Here is a 16,291-nt window from a genome sequence, read left to right on the forward strand (position 1 = left end):
GTAACGATCGGTCAGTGTTCGTTTGCTCCCGTCGTCACGATCTGGCCGCTGCTGCAGTCAGATGGCCTCAGTTCTACTGATGACCCAGGGCAACTCAGGTCGGGTCGTCGCGGATGTCCTCGTCGTTCGATAGGATGTTTCGCCCTGGCGTTATTCCGACTGTTTCGGCGGGGAGCTCCGCGCCGTGCGCTGTCATTACCGGACAGTGCCCCCGTCGGCAGCCCCACGGCGCATGCGCAGTGACCCGGGGCGGCCTTCGGGCGGGGCGCGGAACGCCCCTGTGGTGAGAAGTGGCGCAGCACCGCGCCGGTGCGTCATTACTGCCTCACAGCGCCGCCGATTGCCGCCGCGCGCAAAAAGCGCCGTCCAGAATGCACGCAGTCATCGTATTTGTTGCAGTTGGGTTGGGTGTGTACGGGTTGGTGGTCAAATGCCGGTCTCTTGGCTGAATGATGAGCGATGCATCATACCAGCTCTGGTAGGTATGAGTCCTTCAGCTTGAAGCCTATACGTCATAGCGATGATTCTGTTTGGGTGAATACTGACACGTGTTAGATGAGTTGGCATGCAAAGGTGATCTTAACCCTATTCCTGGCGGGCTCCGCCGGGACAAGAAACTGGCGGGGGGGGGGGGCCGATTCGGCCCCCCCCCCTGAGATCTCGAGAACGAAGCAAGATAGCGACAAGCGGTAAACGGCATCGGATACGCACGGCCAAGATCTACAATTTTTACTAGGTCATTTTCAGGTCAGGTCAAAGATGACGTCACAGGGGTCGAAAAAGTCAAAATGGCGGCGCTAGATATGGAGAGAGTTTTTCTCGAATAACTTTCGAATTAGTCAAGATAGGAACAAACTAAGGGCATCATCGTGATCCTCTCGTCAATCCGCATCGAATGATATATATGTTGACCTCGAAAGGTCAAGGTCAAAGGTTGACCTCAGGTCACGTGACCTCGAGGTCATCATGTATATCATTCGATGCGTCTTGACGAGCTGAACACAATGAGACCATCCACGCGTCTGTATCTTGTTCCTGTACGGAGTTATTGGCCAAAAACCTTTGGTGACCTTTGATGACGTCACATGACCTCACAGCTGCCCAACAGCAAAACAGACCTCAAGGTAGTGAAGGTTGATCGTATATGAAGTCATGTATGGTATATGGGGCCATTCCGACCCGTTTTAGTGGTAAAAACAGGGAGTTGATTTTTCCCCCATTGACTTATAATGGGGAGGTCGCGAAATTGACCTGACCTTAGGTCACCGATATCAAAATTCCGAGATATACAAATTGCATATACTGGTACCCTAACTAAACCCTGAAGAGAAGAAATTGATCGGTCAAAAACTCTAGCTCTGGCGTGATTGCAAACTTTTCTGAGGTAGGGTCACCAAACCGCCTCTGGTGACCTGACCTGAGGTCAGATCAACTCAAAATTTTCAGACATGTTGCGTAGAAGCCTTTTAGGAAAAGTCAGAAAATTTGAGCTTCCTAGCTCAACGCGTTTGGGAGAAATAACCAAAAAACCTCAGGGGGGGGGCTCCTGAGGCCCCCCCCGCCAGGAATAGGGTTAACCCGCGCCCCACTGGGGGGGGGGCTATTTATAGCCCCCCTCCCGTTTTTCTGCAATAACTTCCAAACCGCTTGACGGATCGACGCCAAACTTTCAGTACCTTCGGCTGCATCAATTTGACACCTTGTGTCAAAATTTAAACTTCGTAGCTACCATAGGTCGGCCGGAAATGACGTCAGAGTGACGTCATGTTCGTCCGATTTCGACGCAAAACGTTGAACCATGGCAATCGCTCCCAAGAGCTTAGTTTTTAAGCTAGATCCAATTTCTTTGCATGAAAGGACTCAGAATTGACCGCGCTATCAAACTGCTATCTCGGATTTTCAAAATTTTGAAAATTTCGAAAATTGTATATAATAATATTCAAAATTTATATTTTTATATTTTTTTCAAAAAGTTTTTGACTTTTCGAAAAAACCGGAATATATGTGACAGAATGCATGATTATGACTAACTCTAGCAAGTTTTAGCTAAATATCTTCAAAAATGGCCAAGTTATACGCATTATTGCAAAAAAATCACAATTATTAATTTTTCAAATCATTTTTTCAGTACGTATTTGACATCGTACACCAATATAAATGGCACCATCGTGTTCCTGAGCTCAAACTGCATCCAATAGACACCTTTTTTGTTGAAAAATTTTAACTTCAAAATTTGACCTTTTTTGACCTGAAAGTGACCTGACCTAAGCTAAATTCGACTCAAAATGACCTCGAATGACACAGACGACATCAAATTCGAAATCTATGGCCTAAATGGACCATAAAACATGTGTCACGTGACCGACGCATGATATAATATTTTCGTGACCTGTGATGACCTGAACCTGACCTGAAAATCAAAGTACAAGTTTGGTACCCTCAAGGTATCTAGAGCATCTGTTCACGAGTGTGGAAACCAAAAATGAGCCTGATCTGACTTGTAAGACGGCGGCCAGAGCCCAAAATGTGAACAAGCAAAAATGCTAATAATTTTTACTTTGACCTGACCTGTGACGTCATCGGTGACCTCGAGGTCAATGAAATTAGGTTTCGCTCGACAGTTTTTCCGGGGCTATCAGACGCCGTTTGAATTTTGACGATCGGCCAGTAGTTTCGGAGTTAGGAGGGGGGGTCATAGCCCCCCCCCAGTAGGGCGTGTTATACACAGACCCCAGTGGGGCGCGGGTTAAAAGTGCTAACCATGGCAACTGCTACCATTCATTTACCACTTGACTCATTTGCCTTTAAACAATTAATGGTATCTTATTCGTATCTGACGACGCTATAAAAACATTGATGCAAAGCTGCACCTCAAAGGTAACTTGGTTAACATACAATATCTCTTATTTCTGGTGTCATTTCACAGTGTGCCATCGTCTCATCGACAGTCTACCCAGGCCGACAGGAGAGTCCAGCCGCGTCCAAACCCATCGGTCATGGTCGACTCCGTTTTTCGTCTCCGTTCAGCGCTATCCCGTGCAGCTCGAGCCGGCCGTCCCAATGGCGTCGTTACGCGTTGTAAATGATGTGTCATAAGCGCTCACTTGCCCCGCGCCTGGCTGATAAGGCCAGTGATGAGCCTCCATGCCGTCAAAGGCCGGCTGAACGCGTTCCGGCGCCACGCCGTGCGTGTTTTGCACGCGGCGCTGAATAGTGGCTGTTCGAAGACCGGCGCTGGTCGCTCAGGTATAGTAAATAACACGGCGGCTCCAGAGTCGGCTGTGGGGACTGATGATAGGTAAATGTGGGTGATTTAAGAACTGAGGAGGCATCGGAACATCTGTGTGACGGAGTCGAGTGAGTGCAGCTGCAGAGGTTCGGATCTCCTGGTCCCGGTCGGATCCCGAACCATTGGAGTTCGCGTCAGCGCGCCATCAACTATACATAAGTTCTTTTTTATAGTTCGTTCGCACACCGTTCCATGCTTCTATCCTCAGGATACGGAAATCCTTCTCCTCCACGCCGCAACCCCCCTCCGGGCTGGACAGGCAACTTTATCTCATGCGGGCTGCTCCCTTGGAGCGGCACCGCTGCTCCCGAGGGAGCGCACCCAGTAGCCGGGTGCAGTGAGTGCCTTGGGGCTGGGTGGCCTGTCTTCTGGACGGGCTCAGCCCTGGCGACTCACTAGGGTGCCTGCCCAGACCAATGTCTCCCCCTATATCCTATCATCCTCCCGGCTCTGAAATGGTCTCATTAGACCGAAAGGGCCTAACCCAACAAAACAACAAAAAAAAGTTCGTTCGGCCATCGTCTCACTATCGCCTCACCATCCCACGACCGTCGACGGCTCATCATTTGACAACCATCGCCGAGTGTTATTGCAGAGCCTGACCGCCAGTGTCACTGCACTGGCTGGTTCTTCCATCACCGGGTCAACTCGCTGCAGGTTCATACTCGCATCACCAGGTCGCCTCGGTTGCCATGCGAGCTTCACCTGGCTCCCACAGCTGGCCAGCACGTCTCTCCATGGCTCAGCGCGGCCGGTCACCCTCGCCTGGCGCCGCTCGCAGCCCAGCTCCGTCCGTCTGCTCCGGCTCATTACGATAATTGGAGGAAGACGGCCGCCGCCGTGAAGCCACTCATTGTGTTGGGCAGTTAGCGGCCGCTGATGAGGCATTCTTCGGACGCCGGCGTCACCTGCCCCGGTCAGGCCTCACCTGCTCCGGCCATGTATCACCTGTCCGGGTCGTGTCAGGTCAGAGGAGCGTGGCTCGGTGCGGCTGAGTCAGGTCGGCAGCCGTGGCCGGCCGCCGTTCGCCAGACCAGGATCCAAAGTTGGACTGCCGATCGCGTGATGCGGTATTTACCCAGCATGGCATTTGCGTGTGGTCACTAGCCAAACTGTCTGGGCGTGATCGATACTCATTAGCGGTGGGCATCGTTTGTATCAAAGGTCAAGTCGTCGGCACTGACCTGGCGCCACCTACACATTCAATCTGAGAAGTACCCGATCGAGCCCCGCCGATTAATTATGGGTTGATCTTCGGTACCGGACTCTGCATCGCGTTCTGGCCGGTCGTCTCCGCCTTAGGTAGATCAGCGGCAGTGTATCCAACAGACACGAATTGTCGACCTTGGGAGACGTGTACAGCACCCGCGCCTCCACTCCCGTCCAGGCCTGAACCTCTACGTAGGTCTCTAGGCCTGTTGGCGGACTATTTCACACGCATATGTAACGACAACTTTCCATCCCAACTCGCCTCCACCCAGTCATTTTAGGACCTCTGGCCCTGCCTCACAGGGGGGGGGGGGGCAGATGATTGCACCCCGTGTTGCTGACTGCTCCCCCCCCCCCGAGCCCCACCCTTCCCCGCCCCGGCCGGTCACCACCTGCCGCCGGCGGCCACTGGACCTCGGCAATAAATCAGCGCCGGCTGCATGGTTCTGGCGCGAGTTCGGCGTGCACCATTGCACGGCCGGGGCGGCACCGTAATGCGCCAGTGGTGATGTATGTCCGATTGTCTGTGACGGTCCAGCGCCTGTAAATCGGCGCTAGATTGGGCGAGGTGCCGGGTGGGCGACAGGGCGCGCCGCTGACCACCGTGTGTCGAGCGACCCACACCGGAATTAATGGAGCTGACACCGGTGTGAGTTATCGTACGGCAAAGGCGCGACCACGGCCTCACTCCTGTGAAATGGACGGTGAGTTGTGACTGCTGCCCCCGGCTTGCTTCGATCAGTGAACCGGTAAATGCGCAAGTGGCGCCCATTTGCCCCCAACACCGCTGTGCAGCAAGATGCAGCGCATTGCTCCCCTTTCAATAAACACGCATTTATCAAAACCACCCTGTCACAGCTTGCACCTGTTTGTCTGCAATAGAAGTCGACCCTGACTCGCAGGACTGGCCGAAAGGTGCACCGTGCATCCTCACTGCAGTGCTCCGTGCGAAGCTCGGGAGCGCCCTCGGTCCGCGTTCGCCGACCGGCCGAGTAGCGTAGGTGGCGCCACCAGCGGCCGGTCAGTCCGCTCCTCCTGGAGCTTCGTTCGGGCTTCGCAGTCTGTCTTCACGGCGCCCCGGTGATGAAATGAGGTGCCGGTCTCCGCTGGGCACAATCGAGTGGTGCTGGAATGCTGTCACAAAGTGAGGGTTTCCTCCAGGGGAGCTCAACATTGCTAAACCTTTCAAAAGTTCTTGAGTCCGTCTAAAACCAGCACAGGAGATGGAGAATGGGCACGGTCAAACCATGCGATTTAATTAGCCTTGCATGGTAAAATCGTAAGGTACAAAAACAAAAATCCATCGCTCAGTCACCTTTTATTCTAGCATGAGTTACTTTTGCACGCCTTTCGTTTTATAACTAGTTAGTTATTGTCGACTGTCGAGCGGCACAGACGTTGACCGAGACAAATCACCACCCTTTGAGAGCCAGACGGGACGCCCGTGAGGTCTAGCGTTACTTCGCTGGTGGTCCTAACGTTCAGTGTTCTATAATTGTGAGAGCCCGGTGCCATAGAGCTCCCACTGATCCCGACCTGCGAGAGTGTCGTTAGTAACGTGGCCTCACAATCTATCGTCATTAAGTGCGTGTCCACCGCTCATTTGGAGCGTGTCGTGCTGTCGATGGCGTCTCGCTGTCGTCTTTCCTAAGACGGGCGTCTTCATTTAATGTGATACAAACAATACCACGCCATGAAATGAGTTTTCAGTGCCGAATCTAAATTTGAAGGAACGTCTTATGGACAGACATTGGGTGACGTCAAAATTTTATGGGCAAACAAAAGAGCCAGGAAACATCAGCAATAAAAAACACGTTGGCTGAAAATTAGTATATGAAATGACCTTGATACTCTCAATAGCTCATAACGCACCGACCGGCTGCGGTGCAGAAATGGCGAAGTGACATTGATGTTTTTTATGCATGATTATTTTCGAAGGAAACAAACCGCATTTTTTTCCAGAGACATGTAAGCCTCTTTGGAGCTCAACGAATTGTGCTATCACATCATGTCTGGTTTGCACGCATCAGCTATTTCTCAGTGCAGTAGCAGGCAGTGCAAACAAGCCTGTCACCAAGCTGTATCCCAGCAGGCCTTGGACCTGGGACAATGTTATCGTGCTGCCAGGCCAGCCGCGTCTATCCGTGTCCATCAGTGACCTCGTCTGGTCACGGTCACGGTTCGGCGCGGCACGGTAGTGGCTACACGGTCCGTGTCCGTGACCGTATCCGTGTTTGTATCCGTGTGTCTCTGTGTCCACATCAGCTCAATCCGCGGGGTCTGCTGCAGTTATCTCCATGTGTTTCCGGATAACCGCCTCTCCTCTGTGAATTAGGACGACCACCGTTTTCCCCCGATACGTCCGCATCCCACTGGATCCGACCGGATCTCCACAGACAGAGCCGGACACTGCCGCCTCACGGATGCAAAATGTGATGATTTGCTTCATGCCAATGGTTTTTGGTATCGTGGCTGTCAGCCGCCCTGACTACCTGCTGCGCGCTGGCGTCACGCGCTGCCACTATGGCACCCCGCACGATTACACCCGAGCTGTGCTGCAGTGCACCGGCAGGACCAGGGTGGCCGGCCCGGTCACACAGCGCCGGCGACTCGGCCGGATCGACGCCGACAGCTTCAACCGGCAGCTGAACAACATCGACTGGAGCCCAGTGTTCCGGACACAGCTGACAGCCAGCAAGTGGGAGTCGTTCTGCGACATCTTCCTCGGGCAGCTGGACACAGTGGCACCCGTTACGAGAGTGCAGCAGCGACCTCCTGGGAGCCTGTTGGTCTCGGCACCTACCAGAGACCTGATGGCGCGACGGAGACAGGCCCTGCGCCCTGGTGGCGACCGAGAGAACTATAAGGAGCTGAACCGTCTGTGCCGCGCGGCTGTCCGGAAAGACCAGCAGGCCCACATCAACCGGGAACTGGCCAAAGCAGGGCCTAGCAAAGTCTGGCGGGTACTACGGCCCATCATCGGCAGCAAGAAAGAGGCGGCGGTTCCCAGCGCCACGCCCGACGCGCTAAACGACTATTATGTGAGCATAGGGCCAATCACAGCTGCCAGCGTCCCCCCGCCCACGGTACCAGTGCCGGTCAGACTGCCGCGTGTCACGACGAGCCGGTTCAGACCGCAACCGATCGACATGGACACGCTCGGCCTGCTCCTGCTACACATGAAGCCGTCAACTACAACAGGCAACGACGGGATCAGCGTCAGCATGTTCCGCACCTTCTTTTGGGGCATGGGTCACGTCCTGTTGGACATAGTCAACTCCAGCCTGACGACCAGCAACGTGCCCGGCCCCTGGAAACATGCAATGGTAACGCCAATCCCAATAGGACAAGGACCATCGGAGCCAGCAAACACTCGCCCGATCTCCATCCTGCCGGCGATAATGAAGGTTGTTGAGCGGGTCGTCCAGCGCCAGCTGGTGCAGTACTTGGAGACCAACCAGCTCCTGTCAACCACCCAACATGGCTACCGCAGCGGCCGCAGCACCGAGACGGCACTCAGCGTCATCACCGACCGTGCGCTGGAGGCGATGGACGCTGGAGAGGTGTCGATCCTGGTGCTGTTGGACCTCTCCAAATGTTTTGACGTTGTGCCGCACGGGAGACTGCTGGATAAGCTCGCACTGTATGGGGTAGATACCGAGTGGTTCGGCAACTACCTAAGCGGACACACTCAGCAGGTGCAGATGGCCAGTGGTGACGGTGGATACGTGCGGTCGAGTGTCAAGTCAAACACAATTGGCGTGTTCCAAGGCGGATCGTTAAGTTGTATGTTGTATTCGGTGTTTGCAAACGAAATGTGTCTGTACCTGCCTGACGGTGTCACAATCGTGCAATTTGCAGACGATACTCAACTTCTTGTGAGCGGTAAAAAGCGTGACTTGGCACAGGTCATCCAACGCATGGAGCAGGCGCTAGAGTGTCTCTTCCAGTGGTTCTGCGCAAACACTATGAAGCTAAACACCGCTAAGACGCAGGTCCTTGTACTAGGAACCCCCGCTATGCTGCGAGGACTGCCGCCTGTCACACTGACTGCCATGGGTGCTGTTATTCCGGACTCTAGAGTTGTCAAAAATCTCGGAGTGGTCATGGACAATCATCTCAGCTTCAGGTCGCACATCGATTATGTGACAGCTAAGTGTACTGGTGTCCTAATCGGTCTGATGCACGCCAAGCACGTTATACCGAAGGCCTCTCTGCCTGTGGTAGTAGAAGCGCTCGTGAACTCCGTTATCAGATATTGCTTCTCGCTATACGGTACGTGCACCGCTACTCAGATTCATCGTGTGCAGAAACTGCTGAACTTCGGTGCTCGAGTTATTAGCGGCCGTCGTAAATACGACCACATCAGTGACGTTCTGTGCGACTTGGAGTGGTTGAATGCCCCTAACCTTGCTAAGTACCATCGCATCAGTTTGGTGCACAGGGTCACTACGACTGGAAAGCCGGAAGCGATCGCACAAACCATCGGTGACACCATGCGTCACTCGTACGAGACGCGCAGAGCTGCCGACCACGCGCTGCCGAGAATCCGCACGGAAGCCGGTCGCCGACGGCTCTGTTATAGCGCAGTGCGTGAGTACGACTCTCTGCCGTTTGACGTCACCGTGCGAAACTTTCGGCGCCAGCTCAAAAAGCATCTATTGAAAGAACAGTGTGAGGCGCATGGTTAGCTCAGGTCGAGTGGTTGAGTGCTGCTTTTTATGCCTAGTCTTTTACTTGTGTTGTAAATGTTTGACGTGTGCCAATGAAAAACCATGCACCATGGATTTGTCATGAATATATTATCTGTATCTGTATCTGTATTTTTGCATGTTGTTCACGCTTTATTATAACTATTTATTATCTGAAAGGGACAATACATCACAATTCGAATTTGATATCGCAAGAATATAAATTCAGAACTTCACTCATACTTCTTGCTGACAATGCCCCTCTGTCTGTCTTGTCTCTGCCCTGACCTTACCTTTCCTCTCGACTCTCTACAGTCAGGAGCTGACACATGGCTTCTCCTTTCCTCTCAGTCTCATCTCTCCTGACTCCAGTCCCAGTCCTGACCTGCACTTTCCACCGTCCTGTTTTACCGCTGTCCTGTCCCATGTCCTCTCCCAGCCGGTTCAGCCCCCGTTCTGTCCTGTCTGCCCCAGCTCCGCCCAGCCCGCTGGTATCAGCCTCCCTAGTCTGACGCCCGTTCCGCGCCGTCATAAAAAACCCTCCCAAGCCAGACTCGCGGAGGGGAGCTCCGCCGGATCGGCCCTGCGCCACCACTATTTATGACGCCATGAATGAATGGCCCCGCGGCTCGACACACGGCACCATTGAACCGAGCGGCGCCGCGCGGCGTTTGCGCTACAGATTCTCTCGACGCGTCTCCAAGCAGATTACACAAATGAACGGGCGTGCAAAGCCGTGTGTGCGCCGATCAGCTGCACGCCTTTCAGGCACCCCGCCGGCCCCATGTGTCATTATTTGGCAAACGATCCTCGCAGCTCGTAAACTAGTTTAGATTAGTTTTATTGCGAGCTTCTGTGGCGTAGTCATGGTAACCGAAAGAAGACGCACATTTACATTTGCGTAATGGCGCTCACAAGGCTATATTTGATACAAGCTTTGAGAATTATCGGTGTGGAAATGGGTCATAAAAAGATATCGCCACGGCGTGCTAGATGTTCTATTGACTACGTTAGATAAGCTCCAATGGAACAAAATCAATCGGTTAGGTCAATGATGGTGGTCTCCTGCTACAAACTAGATAAAGCGAGCCTGAGCGGACTGTTCAGTGTTCGCACTAGGCTATACAGAGTCGTTGAATGTTCGATATGAATCCCGCCATACATTCTTTATGGTCCGAATACCAAACGTCAGCACCGGCTCATCCCCAACATTAAGGCGGATTTAAAATCACAAACAATAATGGACACTTCAGGACTTATGGAAATAGCTCATATCCAACGAATGTATTAAGTCGAACGTTACTTAAAATGTGAAGTATCCAACAGCGCCACAATTAAATATTTTGCTGTCGTGCGGACTAACCGTTGTAAAAATATGGTATGCTTGTTTTCAAGATGACTTATTCGACTTATTCCAGGACATGCCTACATGTGTTTTACTCGTGCGCTAACGGTCTCATTTTTTGATACTTGAGAAAGTCAATTTTACCAGGCATTCATATTTCATCATAAAATACATTATTTCGCGTACTGGATGCGATTTTACTAGTATTAAACGGACATTACAGGTGAAATGCGCCTTCCGCTGTCGGCAAGTGGGCTGCTTGTTTTGCCAGCACACTTGCCATGACATATTTGTTGTCCGTGCAAATTGCAATTCGGCCAAACTGCCTGTGTCGGTCGTTATCCGTCCAAAATAACGCACTGGCCGGTCGTGTTTCAGACGAGTGGCTGCTTTCTGCAATCATTCCAGCCGGGGCTCCCATCGAGTGCTCGCAGTGCCGGCAGCGTTTACAATGCCATCAACATATCCGCGTGGGCCCGCGGACGGCCTTCCGACGGCTCATGGTCGCAGGTAAATCCCGCGTCCAATTTACATGTCAGCGTTCATCGAGTGAAACTGTTCATTGGAAATTTACTGGCCCAGAGCAAACCATGGTTTCTCAAGACGCCTGTGTAAGTGGTGATACCCGAATGACAAATTACGAAACTCTGTATGGACTTACTGGGTTGTATGCTCATTGACGACATGATTGAACCCCGTGCTCATGGACTTTGGAACCAGCTGAGCTACGCCCCTACAAATCCCTGGCCTTCTACAATCGGCCCCAATCCCTCCCCCACCCCATCCCCCATCTCCAGTCAGCACCAACCTCCCTCCAATCGGCACCCCTCCCTCTCCAATCAGTGCGGCGGTACTGATGCCGCTCGGCCGGTCGGCATGCTGCGTCCTGTTTTTGTTGACCGGCCACTCTGATGTCCGTCCTTGGACCGCGCCCCGTCTCACATTCGGCCACTATGCGTGGTATGGCGCTCCGACGCGCGCGATCGCCCCACCATTTGTAAGTGTTCCCGGCCGACCAAAAAGCCGCCACTGATTTATATGCGTGGCCAGACAATGGACGTCGGCTTCGCGTGATACGCCGGACTCCCGTGGACTCGTATGGACTCCAGTGGGCTTCGCCGTCCTCTGGGGTCTCATGCTGAGCTACGGGGTTTGAGGTGCGGTAAATTCATATGACACCAGGTAAATTCCTATACGGCCCCTACGAAGTGCGTGGAGATGGGCAAGCCGCGATTATTATCGGGTTGTTCATGTGCGATTTTAGGATGTCGCATTTGACAGAGGTGACTGACTGGTGACATATCTTGACAAGTGACACAAGTGGCTGACATATGCGCTCGACAACCGACCTCAGTCGACTTGTCGCTGCCTTGAAGAAAAACCAAGCTCGGTCACAACGCCGCAAGCCTGTACTATTCAAAGCAGCATTGCCTAAGGAAACTAGTATCATGAGTATAAAACCTGGCATGCAATACACCACCTTGACACCAAACAGTTCGAATGGCACGCAGCTCTGCCTGTCAGCCCTCCGCCCGAGCTCGTGTTGGATGACGGGCTCGCAGCTCCCGTCCGTCACCGCTCGCTCGCGCTCGGAGCGGGTGTGACGGGCGACATTGACGGATCGCCAGCTGTCGGTTGATGACGTCCAACACGTCCTGTGCCGATCGCCGGCCCCGTGCCGGTGGCCAGCGGTGACAGTGTTTGTGCCTCTTCAGTGACGGTTTACATTTATACTCGGCGCTGGAGCCGGTCAAGCTGCGGTCACTGGCTGGCGCGAACTCTGCACTAGTCAGATGGGGGTGGTGCATGGACGGCGATTAAATAGTAGCTGTGAAGAGAGCGTCTCAAAACACTGTCAGGGCCCTCAGGGGAGAGACTATGAGGTATGGATGTTCAAAATACCTTCAAGTGAAGTGAGAACACATGCACTATGTGGGCTCACTGAAGCAGGCGCTTAGATAATGCTGCATTTTAGGAACATCATGATAATTTGAACATCCGATAAACCAATGTGCCTTTTAGAGGTGGCAAATGTGGACCCGAGGACCAGGTGCATAGAACCATTATGGGTCCAGACCGGTTCCTTGGAAATTTTCTGACGGGTCCAACCGGGTCCTGCCATAAACCATACATCTTGCACACTACCCATGATTGCAAAGTATGAAGTGAATGGAAAGAAAACCTTTGCTCATGTATGCTTCTTTGCACACTGTAGCTCATAAGTATTCCAAGTGGGGAAAAGGCTGTTTTACATGATGCAACTAATGATACCTGCAAATAGTTTGTATTAATTGACATTTGGGGAACGGGTCCAAATGGTTCCGATTTCAACTTAGACCGGGTCTGACTAGCTCCAGAAATGTCCAGTCGGGTCTGATTGGAGTCGGGTTCCCAAAATTTTCCCCTTTTGCCACCTCTAGTGCCTTTACAAAATGCGAATTTTGCATTAAAAACTTCAACTGCTATTTTGCAAGTCTACGGCATTGTCACGGCATTTCCAAGGGATAAGTGAGATTATGCTTATAAGTTCTAGCAGGTGATATTATTTCGCTGCTTTGGTAGACGTTGCAGGAAAAACAGCAGTCTTCATGAGGAACTATCTCCTCTTAGGATGCTGTTTTACATCAGTAAACGCACATGTAACAGCCATTTGACATGCTCCGTTTGTAATTTGTGATTTCAAACGGCCGACTGTTTGGGACGGTCGGTCCGGGACGGTCGTCTGCTCCGTCAAACGCAGCCGGCGGCGGCCGCTAATCGGTGGAAGTTCAATGAGTTCAGTTACCTGACAGTCGTTCCGAGGCCGGCCCGGTAATTGCTTATACGTTTGTCGTGCCTCTGGCGGTCGGGCGGCCGGCGCCGGCCGCTTCTTGCGCCGCTTTTTGTCTCTGCCGCGCGCAGTTGACCGGCAGAGGATGACTGCGCGCGCGGGTTCACGGTGACGGAGCGGCGCTGTGCGGCACTGGTGGCGCATGGTGACGTGCGCGCCTCTCGCCACCGACCAGTCAGCCTTGACGACATAACTTTACTTGCATACATCTTTCACGCATGTCGCTGGTCAGATACTGACCTGCTGGGGCGTCAGGCAATGCATTTCGATTCAAGCAGCCTGTTGCCCCTGAGCTACATCCGAGCTGTATATTGGCACATTGTCCGTTCATAACAATAATTATCGCTAGTGTGTTCATTGAGGTGAGGAATTGGCAAACACTCCGCTTTGCGGTTGCTCGCGTGCCACAAATAAAAACAGCCACTCAAAACTCTCAGTAAGCCTGTAAACAGCTTATCATCTAAGTGCCTATAAGTCATCGAACATCCATTACACTCATGGACAGCTAAAGATATCGGTTTCCCTTGTTTGTTTTTCAGACACTCTGCCTGTCTGCGGAGACTGGAGAGCCGAAATTCCCCGCTGTCACAGCTCTCACCTGCTGCCAGAGGAGCCACTCACCTCCCGACCCAGCCACTCCGCGCCGACCATGGCCCGTCCGTCGCCGCCGACAGCAGCCGTCGCGGTCGACGACTCCACCTTTTTTCACCGGCGCCGCCCCCGGTTACCGGCCATGGCCACTCCGGACCGACATGAGGCCGCCCGTTTTTCGCCCGGCAAAAAATCACAGTCTGCCCCCGCAAAAAGTTGCAGTTGGCAGGAGTTTGAGTAAAAAGTGTCGGTAAAAAGGGCGGAGGTGGGCAGGGGCGACGGCCGCGGCAGTGCCGCTGGCGGTGTCCGTGAACGCACCTGTCCGGGGTGGCCTCAGCCGTCTCCACGGGCCGGCTCTAAATATACGGCCCGGCCGCCGCCCCCGGGGTGACCCGACCGCGACCGACCCCGCCGCGCCCTCAGAGGTCAGCCGGGGAGCAGCGGCCGGATAGTGACGCAAATGGGGCCGGAAAACCTGGAGACTGAATAGTTTATGGGAAAATAATATATAAAAGGAAGTAGAAAAATATTGGACGCCGCTTGTAGTCGTCTTAGGTAAAGGTTTCTGTAAAAAAAGAGTAAACACGTCCGCTGGTTTCCGAATTATCGCCACCATTGTCTATGCACCCTCTGTGTTTCTCCATATGGTTACCTACCACGTAAGATGTCCCTGCACTTATGACGCTTGTTCCTGCGCTGATGACGTCCATCCCCTCGGCCGTCGCTGATGACGCCCGGTGAGGTGACACACCCTGGGCGGAGCGCTCTGATGACGCCGCTGACGGGGAGAGGGGGCAAAGGCTGATGACGCCACTGATGACGCCGGGAGGAGGCTTCTAACGATACCGAGATGAATCTGGTGTTAACTGCACAAAGACAAACGCGCCCAATCCAGCCTACGGGAAACGCGTCCTTCTTACCTTTGGCAGTGTAATATAGGGCCCCCGTGACGCACCATCAGTGATGATCCTGAGCCCCAACTGATGCTGATTTGAAATAGCTGCATAGAGGAGCTGAGCTGGTTACGCTGAACGGTAGCGCCTTGGCAGGAGAACTTTGATGACTGGAATGGGACAGGCTATTGGCACGCAGACAGGCTGACGGAGTGTCATTTGGAGCAGGTCATTACCCATCAGTCAAAGAGGTAATACTTTCGCCAATGGTGCAATTTGTGCAAGGGGGGATAGATGGTGACAACTAGCAGGGGCAATTACAGAGTGAAGAATTACTGAGGCGTCATTTGTCTTCTAGCTTCATTGAGGGAAAATGTCTGTGTCAGACCTATCAGACCCAAACGATGCATGCAAAAATGCACGGGGCGCCATGTGAGCGGACACAGTATGAGTTGAGTTGCCAGGAAATAGGTCGGGACAGGGCGGGGCAGGTCGGGACAAGGTTGATCCATGGTGGCAGACCGGTCCATGCGGTGAGGTCGCCCGTCCGCGTGGACAGGTCGCCGGCCGGTCGCCACCACTCGAGAGCCTCCAGATCAGATGACAGGGCAGGCTCCACGCACACCCGCACCCGTCATCAGAGCCTATTAGGACCATTAGGGGCAGCGGCTGCTGGGAATGTGCCCAGCATCATTTATCAGAGAGTGTGGGGCATATATGCCGGCCAGTGCAGGTGTTATCAAACCTGGAATGTTGGGAAGAAAACCGGCCCGGGTCACAGCCGGCGTCTGCTGTTTCATTGGGGACAGTTCTCATCATCTTGATGAATTAATTCGTGAAGTGTGGTCACGAAACCGGCTGCTTGGATCTGAAGGGAATAATGATACATTGTAGTATGGAACGTCCTAGTATGTAGTTTACAGCCATGGCAGAGGAAACGTCCTACCTTTCCGTTTTTTCCTCGCTCGTTTTGCTGGCACATTATCCTTTTGAATAGATTATGCATTCTGCGCCAAATATCTCGGTGTACAATGTTCGATCAGTAGCTGGACCATGAAGCGCGTAGGGAAAGCTTCCATTCTATAAAACACATTTCTACGGCCAAATATAGACTTAGTGCACACAGTTCAGTAAATGTCCGATTTCGACAGTTCGCCGCAAACAGACTACATGCTGTACTGCCGAAATCGCCAGCGCTATTACTGAAATGTGTGCACTGCCGCCTAAATTGGGCGTAAAAAGGTGTACGACGGGCGTCTTGGGCGGAAGGCCAGCTGGCAATTTCTGCTAAATTGAACTATGTACACGCCACCACGCCACATCACCGTATGGCCTGCGTCTATCGCCTACGGATGCCGATAACGTCCGTCCATACACCATCGGCCGGTGTGTACTTACCTACACTGAGCAGGTGTAGCAGCATTTCGGTGTCAGTTTGATGGA

At 52.9% G+C, this 16,291-nt stretch overlaps 1 protein-coding gene across 1 annotated transcript; it reads left to right on the forward strand.

Moving 5' to 3' along the window:
* The first annotated feature begins 6,951 nt into the window (after positions 1–6,951).
* On the forward strand, positions 6,952–9,701 carry LOC122391717. The gene is made up of 2 exons (XM_043385912.1): positions 6,952–8,212; positions 9,664–9,701. Exons 1-2 carry the CDS (start codon positions 6,952–6,954, stop codon positions 9,699–9,701), a joined length of 1,299 nt encoding a protein of 432 aa, XP_043241847.1.
* The last annotated feature ends 6,590 nt before the right edge of the window (positions 9,702–16,291 follow it).

Source organism: Amphibalanus amphitrite, unplaced genomic scaffold (assembly GCF_019059575.1).
Source record: "Amphibalanus amphitrite isolate SeventyFive unplaced genomic scaffold, NRLGWU_Aamphi_draft 000451F_arrow, whole genome shotgun sequence".
Lineage (NCBI taxonomy): Eukaryota > Metazoa > Arthropoda > Thecostraca > Balanomorpha > Balanidae > Amphibalanus > Amphibalanus amphitrite.